This window comes from Melospiza georgiana, chromosome 23 (genome assembly GCF_028018845.1).
Source record: "Melospiza georgiana isolate bMelGeo1 chromosome 23, bMelGeo1.pri, whole genome shotgun sequence".
Taxonomy (NCBI): domain Eukaryota; kingdom Metazoa; phylum Chordata; class Aves; order Passeriformes; family Passerellidae; genus Melospiza; species Melospiza georgiana.
The window spans coordinates 9,569,897-9,582,904 of record NC_080452.1 but is presented as its reverse complement, the minus strand read 5'-3'; the positions used below and the strand labels follow the sequence as shown (position 1 = coordinate 9,582,904).

Genomic DNA, 13,008 nt, shown 5'->3' with positions numbered 1-13,008 from the left:
TTTCATCACCACTCCCTCCTCCCAGGGAGCATGGCAATGCTCACTCACCTCCTGAAGTCTTTTTAGCGGCTCTTGGTTGACCTAAAGAGAGCTCCAGAGTGGGGCCTGGCCAGTGCTGGGTGTGATAATGGGAATTTCAGCATTCGCTGGGAATTCAGCTGCAGCATCCAGCCTCGCTCAGCCACGGCCCCCAGATGTCATAAAAAGGGGAATAATTCAGGCCAGTGCTGTCCTGGGGCAGGCTGAGGCAGTGGCTGGGGCTCTGCACCATCTATTTTTGCTCTATTTTCCTGTTCCACCTGCAAAGCTCTGCAGAGGGGTTCTGGAGCTCCCAATCACAAACTGGGCAAGAAGCAGCCTGAGGGCAGCTCCAGTCCCAGTCTGGTTACCTGGAGGGGCTGTGTTGGCAAGACAGAGACTGAGTGATGAGAGCAGCCACTGCAAGAGGAATAATTAATCTGTTACCTCTCACAAGGACTAGATCTGATTTAATTATCTCCTCCTGATGAGGAGAAGGGACTCAAAGCAGAGCCCTGGAGATGAAGTGTAAAAATGTGGTGTCTGAGGCACCAGCAGATGTTTTTAAGCAGAGAATGAAGATGGTTTCTCTCAAAAAAACCTCTTTGCCTGGGAGTGTTGTCTCCCCAGGCATTTCACTCTGGATCTTACCCTGCAGTACCTCTATGATGGGATGGACATCAGCAACCTGGCAGTGGACTTTGCCGTGGTTTGGAATGGGAATTTTGTCATCGACAACCCGGAGAACGTGAAAGGTAAAATCGGCTTGAATTGGCTTCAGGCCATGCCAGTTGTGTCCCCTGGAAATCCCTCAATCCCAGCTATACCCCAAGGGTATATCCCAGCTGTATCCTGAGGGAATCCCCAATCCCAGCTGCACCCCAAGGGAATCCCTCAGTCCCGACTGAATCTGTCCATCCCAACTGTGTCCCATGGAAATCCCTCAATCCCACCTGTACCCCAAGGGTATATCCCAGCTGTATCCTGAGGGAATCTCCCAATCCCAGCCATGTCCCAAGCGAATCCCTTCAATCCCAGCCGTGTCCCAAGTGAATCCCCCAGTCCCAGCTGTACCTTGAGGGAATCCCTTCAATCCCAGCCATGTCCCAAGCGAATCCCCCAATCCCAGCTCCATCCAGAGGGAATCCCCCAGCCCCAGCTGCACCCCCAGTAATTCTGCAGTGCCCCCCTAGTACCAGCTGCACCCCAAGCGAATCCCCCAGTCGCAGCTGCCCCCCCAGCCCCAGCTGCCCCCTGAATGAGCCCCCCTCAGCCCCAGCTGCCCCCCAGGATCCCCTCCCCGGCTAACCCCCCGCTCCCGTCCCGCAGTGCACCTGTACAAGTGCGCGGCGCAGCGCGAGAGCTGCGGGCTGTGCCTCAAGGCCGAGCCGCGGTTCGCGTGCGGCTGGTGCAGCGGCGAGGGGCGCTGCACCCTGCGGCCCCACTGCAGCTCCCCGGGCGCCCTGCCCTGGCTCCACTGGGCCGGACACAACGTCAAGTGCTCCAACCCGCGCATCACCGAGGTGAGCCTGGCCCCAGCCCCTGCTCCCCTGGCGTGGCAGCGGGACCCTGGACGGGGATGAGCGCATTGACTCCATGACTGCAGAGGGCTGATTAAATGCTTTATTCTAGCATATGATACTATGTATAGTATATACGTACTATATATCTATATAGGTATATACTGTACGGATATATAGTATATATACTATAGATATATAGTATATATATACACAGATTTATAGTATATATATACACTATATATCTATATAGTATATATCTAGATAGATAGATGCTATAGATATATACGAGATATATAGATAGATATAGATATACTAGATACATCGAATTAAATGTATAGATATATCTAGGTATCTATATATCTATATTGTATGATAGATACATACTATATATGTCATACAATACTGTATGTAGATACATATTATACTACTGCACTACACTATATTATACTACTATACTACACTATATTATACTACTATACTATACACCATATTTTACTACTATACTCATATTTTACTACTATGCTATGCACTATATTATTCTACTGCACTACACTGTATTATACTACTGTACTATACACTATATTAGACAACTGTACTATACACCATATTGTACTACGCAGAATCACATAGAATCACAGAATTATGAGGCTGGAAGAGACCTCTAAGATCGAGTCCAACCCATACCCTAACACATCAACCAGGCTATAGCACCAAGTGCCATGCCCAGTCTTTTTTTAAACACATCCAGACACAGTGATTCTAGCACCTCCCTGGGAAGAGTATTCCAGTACTTTATTATTCTTTAGGTGAAAAATTTCTTCCTGATATCCAACCTATACCTTCCCTGATGTAGCTTGAGACTATACACTATTATACTGCTGTACTATACACTGTTATACTACTACTACTGCACTGCATTGTACTACTACCAAGAAAATCCCATCACTCTTGCCAGCCAGTCCAACACACAGGTGGATCCAATTGGACAATGAATCCAAACACCACCTCCTGAGTCCAATTAACAAATCACCCTTTGGTAAACAATCTCCATAACACATTCCACGTGTACATAACAGGTGCAAGAAATGAAGGTAAGGATTGTTTTAATTCTCACTCTGAGCTTTCTCACAGCCTTACCCAGGAAAATCCTGGGAAATGCTGTGTCTCTCTCTGTGTTCAGAGGATGTGTGATTGCCACACTCCCCCTGTGCTGCCCCAAAATCCGCCCAGCCCTGAGAAATGTGGGTAAAACACTCCAGAACTTTCTGGGATGTTTTAGTGTGCAGCCTCTGCCCCACCCACGCTGCAGTGGCCGCCACAGACTGTGGCGGGAATGCTAATTAAACCAGGGAGCTAATTAGTCTGGAGTTGGTGGTTCTGATATTTCTGCTCAGCCCACTGAGGGATGCAAAATGTGTCCCAGGAGCATTTTCAGCAGTGAAACTGCACTCGCTCTGTTAACGCTGCTATGAGGAGTGACACTCCTGTCAGGTGGGAACCAAGGCAGGTTTGGGTTTCTCAGTTAATTAAATCCCAAAAAAAGCCTCCCTTGCCTTGGGTGTGTATCCGCACTGCAAAAGGTGTAACACAGCAGGATCAGAGTTGTCTGTTACACCACTGCTGCTGGCACTGCTGCTCAGCACCCAAAGTCTGCCCAATGGATCAGAACCCAAGTGAGTGTGGAATTCTCATCTTAAATTAAATAAGTTTTTGCACTGGTTTAACTAAACTGGCTCAGATCCCGTGGGAGAGAGCCATCAACCTCCTTTTATGGAGGAGAGGAGGAAGCACAGAGGCTGCTGCTGTATTGGGGCTGGGTGGGGCTGGCAGGAGAATGGTGTCACTGAGGAGGGTCCATCCATCCTCAGGGACATTACCAGATTTGGTTTTGGTATTTTGGTATTTCTGCCTTGGGCCTTCTGCCAGTGGTGCACCTTTGCTGGGCAGGTGTTTCTCTTGTGCAGGTGTCTTTGTGCAGGTTTTTCTTTGTGCAGGTGTTTCTCTTGTGCAGGATTTCTCTCGTGCAGTGTTTTGTACAGGACAGAGTGGAGCTGGTGGCTGGTTGTGCAGGGATAAGAAAGCACTAAAAAGGGTTGGAAGCCTGTCCTTTCCCTGCTCGGTTAGTCTCTTTGTTTTCCAAGTCCCAGCTGTGCTGCCAAGAGATAAAACAATCCTTAAAGGCTCCCCTGGATCTTCCCCTTGCCCTGCCACTGGGCAGAACCCAAATTTCTCTTGCCCAAGTTCTGTTCTGCTGCACAAGGTTGTGCTACAAAACAGCCTCTGCTTAGATTTGCTTCCCCATAAACCATGCAGAAAGTCGTCAATTCAAAGAAATGTTGGAATTCTTTATCTGCCCCTCCTTGAGCTGGGCAGAGAAGGGGAAAGCACCAAGTGACTCGCATGTGAGCAGTGCCAGGCTGGCTCTGGCAGCTGGCTGCAGGCAGGGCACTGCCACCAAGTGTTTTATCACTGTCCAACTTGAAAGCAATACTTTTGGGCTCTGTCCAAGCAGAAAAGAGCAGAGCTCTGCTGTTGCAGATTTCTTGACTCCATCCCCAGGTCTGTGTCTGAGACTCTGGAGGAGACCATGAGACCTTCCCAGCTTTCATTGCTGCTGGGTCCTTTCCCAATATCTGAGTTTTCTCAGGATTTTGGGTACCATTTTGCCATGCCCAGTGCTGCAGAGCTATACAGATGGGAGGGCACTCTGCCCTGGCCCTGGCAGGTCCAGGCTGGCACTGGTGCCAATCCCCCATCCCCTGGGCACCAGCAGTGACAGGACTGGGGAGCAGGGTTTGCTCTCATACTGGAGCTCACATTGCAGCCTGGATTACCCAGAGTAAAAGAGCCTTTAATACGGGCTGGTTTTCCACTCCTTTTGCTTCATCTGGCCAGGTTCACTCTTTGTGACAAGGCTGAGGTCAAGGGCCTGGCTCCCAGGCGCCAGTGCCTTCGGGGGATGCATAAATAAGGAGATCGTGTCTTAATAGTTCTAAAAGTAAATGAGCAGTGGGGTATTTGCAGTCCTGTCACTGAGTGAGAGGTCCAGCCCTCCCCAGCAAAGTCCCCTCAGCCGCTTAAAGCTTCCACCCGGCCCGTGGCCTTAGCAATAAATAAATAAAAATCAGATTTCTGGCGAACAAGCAGCGCTCTGATCTCCTATTCATTTATTTGCAGGCCTCATTAATATAACATCAGCGCAACAAACAGCTGAAGGGGGGGCAGTGTCAGGCTGAATAATGGAGTTGCTCTGCTGAGATAACAATTAGGCTCTGAATGTGCCATCAGCTGAGGCAGAGACAAGGAGGGATCATGCCGGGATGACAATGCTCATGTGCTGCCTCCCCGCTGGGCTCATCAGCCGGGATCCAGGGCTCGGAGCAGCAGCAGAAAAGCACAAAGAGGATGGAGGTGGATGGGGCTGGGGAGGGGGCAGGGGCTGGGCCGTTGATTGGGGTCTCTGTGCACCCCAGCAGACGCCCAGGGCTCGCTGTGCAGGGCTGTGCCTTCCCTGCAGCTCCAGCTCCAGCTCTCCCTGGATCCTCACTGACTTCTGTGCCTGCCTTCCCTGCAGCTCCTCAGGGAAAGCCCCAGCAGCCCCAGCTCTCCCCAGCTCCTCTCTGACTTCTTCTGCAGGCAAAATGTTGCTTCATGTCAGAAAGGCTGAAAGATTCGAGCAGCAAGACATGACACCGAGAACATTTATCCTCGTTGCTGGAGCTGTGTCCTCTGCAGGCTGCGAGGGGAAAGGTTCTGGCACTGGGCTGGGACTCCTGGGTCCCTGGGATCCTTGGATCACAACCTGGGGGATCCCTTGGATTCCAACTTTGGGGGTCCCTTGGACTCCATCCTTGGGGGTTCCTTAGATCCCAGCCTGGGGGATTCCTTGGATCCCAAATTTGGGGTTCCCTTGGATCCCAAACTTGGGGGTTCCTTGGGTTCCAGCCTTGGGGATTTCTTGGATTCCAACCTAGGGGGTTCCTTGGGTTCCAGCCTTGGGGAATCTCTTAGGTTCCAGCCTTGGGGTCCCCACCTTGGTTTCAGGTAAAAAGCAGCAATAAGGGAAGGGCTCTGAAGCACCTGCAGCCCTTCCCTGACCAAGGGCAGGATGTGAGCTCCTGGCACCCCCTCATCCCTGTATCAGCCCATTTTATCACTAACACAGGGCTGCACACCTGGTGTGTCCAGCATCATTACAGGGCTGGGGTTTGTCTCTGCAGTGGGGAGAGGTGACCTGCTCAGGATAATTCTGCCTCCCACACCCCGCTTAGATCTCAGTGACTTTCAAGCTGCTTCAGTTTAGCAAACAAACTGAAAAAACTTCCAGCAGAGGTGCAGATTCCTAAACAGCAAATGTCCAATTCCTGGGATGGCCTTTCTCTTCCTCAGCTGTCCTTTGCAGCTCCTTTTCATCCTCCACAGAGCTCCAAGTGAAAAGCCAGTCTGGTGGAGTGATTTTCTTGAAATTGGGGAATATTTCTTGCTAATCCTGTCTGTCTCAGATCAGAAATCTGGGCTGGCAGCCCTGCAGCTCCCAGCTGGGATTAAGGCAGGCCAGGCTGGCTGTGCTGAGGTGCCTCCTGCTCACCCCAACGAGGATGCTGCTCACAGGGTGCCCAGCTCTGGCTGCACCGGGACCTTTAAGACTTATCTTCTTTCTGCGATTTTGACTGAATCTCTCCAGCTGTAATTAATTGAATGCATCTGTTCTAACCCTGGGGCTGCTTTATGGCACAGTTACTTCAAAACTGTTCAATTAGTGGCCACTAAAATCTAGGTCGAGTGGAGCTCCATATTGGGGATTTTCCAGGTCAGGACATTTTTAAAATACAGCATCAGCTGGGCTTTGTTCAGGGAGGCCTCTCAGCCCTGCTGCTCCTGCTCAGCTCGGGAAATGGCAAGCAGTGACTTCTTTTTGTTTGAGCAGTGATGAGACGACGAGACAGCGGAGTAAGTGCCCCAGCAAATGCATTTTAACATCATGCAGAGCTGCAGAGGACAGTTGTAACTGTCAGCCAAGTTCAGGTGATTCCCCAGCAGTGATGTAAACACCACCAGGCCTCCAGGACCCGGTGTAACACAACCCAGCTTGGTTTTGTAGTGGGTTTATGAGCACTTCCCAGAGCTAAATGGTACAAGACAGGCCGTGGTGTGAGTTACAGGGAGCAGCAGCACAACAGGCACTGCGTGGTGAATAAATTAAAATCCTCCAGCAGGCGGTGGAGGGCAGAGGGAGGTGGGAACTAAAGGATGTGGAGGAAGGAGGGGGTGGCTTGGTGGGTGCATGGAGCTGGAATAACCTCAGCCAAAAACAGGGCAGAATGCCCAGGGAAGTGCTGGGGTCACCCTGGCAGTGCTCAAAAACCACTTGGATGTGGCCACTGGTTTAATGGGGATGGTGGGATTCATTCTTGGAGATCTTGGGTGTCATTTTGGAGATGCTTTGGGGAACTGGGAAGCACAGAAGTGATGGGGACAGGGGTGTTCCATAAGGGCTGCTGTGGGACACGTTGCTGGGATGGTGGCACTGGTGTTTGGCCATATTCCTCCCTCCTGAGGAGGTGGAAAAACCCACCCATCCATCTGGAAACAGCGAGGGAAAGGTTCTGAGGAGCTCAAGTTTTTTTGCCAAAGACAAGGGTGGAACAAAGAAGCATAAACAAGATTTATCCATTAAATTAATTAAATTGCATTATTATGGATTGTGTTTATTTATTAATAACTGCAGCACAGGGAAGATGAGAAACTCACCCAAGAGCAACAACAGAGCGGTGGCAGATTCAGGATAACTGTCTGAGAGTCCTGGGTCCAAATTTTGTGACCATGCATAATTGAAATTTATACTTCTAATTGAAGAGGAGATTGTCCTTAATGCAAGTCCAGGGAAGCAGGGATGATTATGGCTGAGGCAGGCCATAAACAGGCAGCTTGAAAGCACACACCTCACCCTTTAGCATTTTTAAGTCATTTGAGGTGCCAAGTCACTAATAAAATGTGACATTAACATTCAGACTACAGCCAAGGCAGAAGGCAAACTTCTCCAAGCACCAGGCTGCTTCTGGAAAGTGACTTACCCTGTTCTGGATGGAGACAGGAGCCAGGTGTGTCCTTCTGCAAGGATGTCTGGGAATGGCACTGCCCACTCTTCTTGGCCAGCTCAGGGACCTCAGAGTTCTCTCTTGGAGCAGGGCATGGATGGATTTCAGCACCCTTGGGCTCCTCCAGGACACCCAGAAGAGCCATGAGGGGTGGCCCTGGTTTGTCTGGCAGCAGGAGAGGTTCCAAACCAGGGATGGGGCTGAACAAGGGGCCTGGTGGGGATGTCACTGTCACTGACATGTTTTATGAAAATCCTTCCACTAGGATTTTTCTCCTGAGAAACCTCAGAAAAGAAATGCAAACAAGAATTATCTGGTTGCTTGGAATGTGGTTTGGAGGTTGCTCACCAACAGGTGAATCTTTGATTGGTTCCTTGTGGATTTTTTTTTCCTTAATGACCAATCCCAGTCCAGCCGTGGCAGACTCTCTGGCCAAGTCACAAGATTTCATTATTCATTCCTTTCCAGCCTTCTGATGAAATCCTTTCTCTCTATTTCTTTTAGCATAGTTTTAATATATCGATATGATATGATATATAGTATGATATGATATGATATTATATATAGTATGATATGATATGATATGATATATAGTATGATATGATATGATATGATATGATATGATATGATATACTATATCAGCCTTCTGTAACATGGAGTCAAGATTCTCACCTCGTCCTGGGAGCCTCCATCACCACCCCACGTCCCCTCACCCTGTGCTGTCTCCCTGCAGATCCTGACGGTGTCGGGGCCCCCGGAAGGAGGGACCAGGGTGACCATCCGTGGGGTGAACCTGGGCCTGGACTTCTCGGAGATCGCTCAGGGCGTGCAGGTGGCCGGGGTGCAGTGCACGCCCCTGCCCGAGCACTACGTGGTGGCCGAGCAGTGAGTGTCCCCTGCCCTGTCCCCTGCCCTGTCCCCTCCCCTGTCCCCTCCCCTGTGCCCTCACCTGTCCCCTCACCTGTCCCCGGGGCTGGGCACCCCGCAGAGCTCCTCCCTTTACCTTGGCTGGGGGTTATTTACAGGCACAAACGGGATGGGGCTGCTGTGGACGCGCCTCGAGCTGGTTTATTTTCCAGCATCAGTCTCATTCCGTGGTTGTGACAATGGGACGATGCCAGCAGCTCACATCCCAGGCAGCAGACACAGAACTTAATGTTACAACTCACTTTATAAGCTTCTTGACTAATCACACAAAGCAAAAGCACTCTGACAGTATTTATATCTGTATAGTATATATTCTATATTGACAGCAGTTCTATGTAATCACTAAAAGTACACGTACCTTCGGTTAAAACAATGCTTGCTTATTTCCAATACAATACCTGCTTGTAAGCCTTAAAACACAACAGAGCTCCATTATTAAGCTTTAACCTTCTCAATATGTTGCTAGATAAACTTTCTGTAGCTTAGAGAGCTGCTCAGACAAGCATTAATACACAGACCATTGTTCCATTTGCTTTTGCTTTTCTGCAGTTTAAATACTTCTACTGCTGACCAATCTCATGGCTGCTGCTTAGCTGTACTCACAGTTCTGCCTGCACCTTGCAGCTTTCTCAAAACCCCCCAATTTTGTAGATTCCCACACCCCCTGACCTCCAGCCAACGCTCAGGAGGCCAAAACCTCACCGGGAAGGGCTGTGGAGGTGGGCATGGGAAGGGATTCCTGCCCATTCCCGCACATCCCCACACTCTGGGCTCTCTCTGCAGGGGTTAAGCAGCGCTTTGGGTTGCATTAAACGTTCTGTTTCCTTGCACACGGCGGTTCCTGCTTGGCTAAGCACCTTTGCTGATGAGCACCTTGCTGCTGCTGCTGCTGCTGCCTCGCCATCCATCCCGCTTGGGATTCCGCCGGCGCCCGGGCTGCAGCAGCCATTTGTTAGGCGGGCGAGGCGCTGACAGCCCCGCGCTCCGAGTGAGCTCCCCTGCAGTCAATCCATTTGTTTCACTGAGAAAAATGTCAGCCCCAAATTGGAAAAGAGGCTTGGAACAGGGGACGGGCAAATGAACGCGTCGGCGTGGCAGCCGCTCCTCCGCTGCCCCTCGGGGCTGGGCTGGGCTGGGGGGGCTCAGGGGGTGTTTGGGGACATCCCTGCTGGGTGGGACAGCAGAAACAGGAGATGTGTCCCTTTGGGTTGTGTCATCTCCTGCTGGGACCAGCATGGTGGCCTGGTAGGGCTGGTGAGTGTGGAGCTGGCCAAGGTCCCATGGGCGCTCCCAGCAGCACAGATCTGCCCCAGCTTCATCCTCTGCAGGGAAATCCATTTTCCTCTGCTGGGAAATCCATTTTCCTCTGCTGGGAAATGCATTTAGTGGCTCCCACTCAGACCCCAGCAGGCCCAGGACCTGTCACCAGCAGCACGTGGCGGCGTTGGTTGGGTTTTGTCCATTCCTGGTGTTTCTTTGCCCATCTGAGAGGCAGCAGGGGCATTGCTGACCCCTCTGGAGCAGCGAGGGGCAGTGCAGATGGAATTTGGATCACAGGGTCTAGGGTGCCTGGGGCTGCTGCAGGAATGGCACCAATACCCCATCCCTGCGAGCAGTTGGGGCTGTTCTGCTGAGCAGTACGTTGTTATATCTTATTTTTCAAATAAAGGATGGAAGATTATGAAATTATCCCCCTTTGATGGTATGAAACCCTGATTTTATAATCATGACTCTAATTACGGCTCTTGAGCTTTCAAAGTTTGTTAACATCATTAAAACATTTACCCTGGGCAGATAACAGCAAGCGTTAGCATGAGAGCTGCCTTTTAAAGATGAATACAGATAAAAGGACCCTCTTAAGGCTTCTGTGGGCAGACTGAATTCCAGGACTGTAATGACTCTGCCATATGCTCCAGCCCCGCAATCTATCAGGCAGCAATTAGGTTAATGTTGGTGAAAGGGCCACTTAGCCCGGCAATCAGCACCCTACAGCTCTGCCGAATGCATCATTTTGTAACAAGGTACCTGCTGGGGCTTTGGCTCTGAGCAGGGCTGGGCACCAGGTGTGCCCGGTCACTTGTGCCCTGTCCCGCACCCATCCCTGCCCGGGCTGGGCTGCAGCTGCCGCTGTGCTGGCAGAGCTGAGAGTATGGTGTTTCCTTGGGCAGAGAGAGCCTCCCCTGTCCTCTGCTGCCCTTGGGGTGCCAGCAGTCACCCCCAGGCTTTGCTTGCATGGCCCCAAGCTCGGAGTGGGCTCCTCTCCAGGAGGAGGAGGAGGAGGGATGGGGAGAGGTGAAGGAAGAACAGGCAGAGAGGTGCAGGGGCGATGTCTGCTTGAAAGGCAGAGCGAGGAGCGTGTGGCAGAGGAAGGCTGGGAGCTGAGAGGCTTCAATCCCTGCTCTCCAAAGGCAGCAGTCTCTCCAGGCAGCCCCTTTTGATGTGCAGCAACGAGGACGTGCACGTTCCAGCTCTTTAGCAGCATGTGTGTATTTCATCAGGCCTCCTGGCATCACCTGCGCACGGCAGCTTCTTTTCTTCCTTCAGTCTTCGTGGTTTATTTTATTTTATTTTATTTTATTTTTTATTTGCAGTGAATTTAATGCTGCTGAAGGCAACTCCCCAAATTGGGGCCTTTTATGTCTTTGTGTGTGATGGGCAGAGGAGGGAGAGCTCCCTTGTCCTTCAGCCTCAGCAGGCAGAGGCTGCTCTGGCTCTTCTCTGGTCCCACTCCCAGGGTCAGATCCTCTCACAGGTGGAACCGCACCTCCTGCCTTCAGCTTTTCCTCCCCGAGGCCAATTTCCCATCTCCAATCCCCCTCTCTGATTTCCAGGCAGGTTCCTCCCACCCTCAGCCTCTCAGAGCCTGCAGGGATGCTCTCGAATTTACCCTGCCAGCATTGCTGTGGGAGCAAGCAGCATGCAGGTCCATCTGGAGAGCCCTGCCAGCTGATGCCCCTCTGAAAACCTCCCCCAGACCTGCTGGCATGCCTGGCATCCACTTGATCCCGTCCCCAGCTGGTGTCACTCATCCCCTGTGCCCTGGGACTTGGGGGTTATTCATCCTCAGTGAGCAGCCCCAGCAGCTCCGCCTGGCCCTGCAGCTGTGCCCTGAGCTTTTGGGGTTCATCCATCAGTTATGGTGAACCCCAGCAGTTCCCCCTGGCCCTGCAGCTGTGCCCTGAGCTTTTGGGGTTCATCCATCAGTTATGGTGAACCCCAGCAGCTCTGCCTGGCCCTGCAGCTTTGCCCTGAGCTTTTGGGGTTCATCCATCAGTTATGGTGAACCCCAGCAGCTCTGCCTGGCCCTGCAGCTGTGCCCTGGGCTTTTGGGGTTCATCCATCAGTTACGGTGAACCCCAGCAGCTCCCCCTGGCCCTGCAGCTGTGCCCTGAGTTTTGGGGTTCATCCATCAGTTATGGTGAACCCCAGCAGCTCCCCCTGGCCCTGCAGCTGTGCCCTGAGCTTTTGGGGTTCATCCATCAGTTATGGTGAACCCCAGCAGCTCCCCCTGGCCCTGCAGCTTTGCCCTGGGCTTTTGGGGTTGTTCATCATCATCTGTGGTGAATGCCAGCAGCTCCCCCTGGCCCTGCAGCTCTCCCAGCCTCAGGATGTGCCCATGGGGCTGAGCTGCACCACGCCAGAAGCATGGGGACAAGCTCTGGGACCAGCACCAGTGTGTTTGTGCAGCCAGCCCTGTCCCCAGCAGAAGCTGCTCTCCAGGGCTGTCTCTATCGTCCCCCAGCAGGTTTCTCCTGCAGTTGTGATTAACTGGGAGTCTGCAGTGTGAGCTGTTCCCTTAATGAACTCATCTGTTACTCTGAGGACTTCGCACTCGCTTTGCTACTGGCTAATATATTGCCATTAGTGCTCTGCTTTGCTCTGGAGTTTACAGCTTGTAATAATTATGTCTCATTTTGATTTTTTTTCCTTTAAATTACTACACAGGGTAAAAATAGACTCAGTAATTAACTCCTTCCAAAGAGGCAGATATCAAAGTTAAGGGTTGGGAGGGGGGAGAAAGAAGAAATAATGGCAGCATGGAGCTGAGCAGGGCACTGCTGGCACCTCCTGCCAAAGCTCCACTGAGGCATTTGTGCTTCCAGGATCGTCTGTGAAATGGGGCAGGCGCTTCCAGGGATCAGCTCCGGCCCAGTGCTCCTGTGCATCGGAGAGTGCAAGCCTGAGTTCACGGCCAAGTCAGCGCAGCAGTACGTGTTCGTGGTGAGTGTCCTGCTGGGGACAGCACGGGCTGGGGCTGGCACACAGAGGGGCTCCAGCTCCACAGGAATTGCTGCGATTTTCTGGGGCTTTTCCCCTGGGTTTGCTCAGTTTTTGGTGCCCAAGTTGACGGCCAAGTCAGGTCAGTACTACAGGTTTGTGGTGAGTGTCCTGCTGGGGACAGCACATGAGTCCCCTGGAGCTGAGCCTGGCACACAGAGGGG

The 13,008-nt window shown here is 51.7% G+C and overlaps 1 protein-coding gene across 2 annotated transcripts in view; it reads left to right on the top strand.

The window, feature by feature from the left end:
* PLXNA2 (plexin A2) overlaps positions 1-13,008 on the top strand; it is a 136,953-nt gene that overhangs the window by 87,548 nt on the left and 36,397 nt on the right. For both annotated transcript variants that reach the window (XR_009115531.1, XM_058039985.1), the window contains exons 11-14: positions 677-773; positions 1,348-1,541; positions 8,373-8,524; positions 12,670-12,787. Coding sequence is in view for 1 of the 2 variants with exons in the window: in XM_058039985.1 (XP_057895968.1) it covers positions 677-773; positions 1,348-1,541; positions 8,373-8,524; positions 12,670-12,787 (561 nt within the window). In the remaining variant the exon portion in view is untranslated. The remainder of the gene's footprint in view (positions 1-676; positions 774-1,347; positions 1,542-8,372; positions 8,525-12,669; positions 12,788-13,008) is intronic.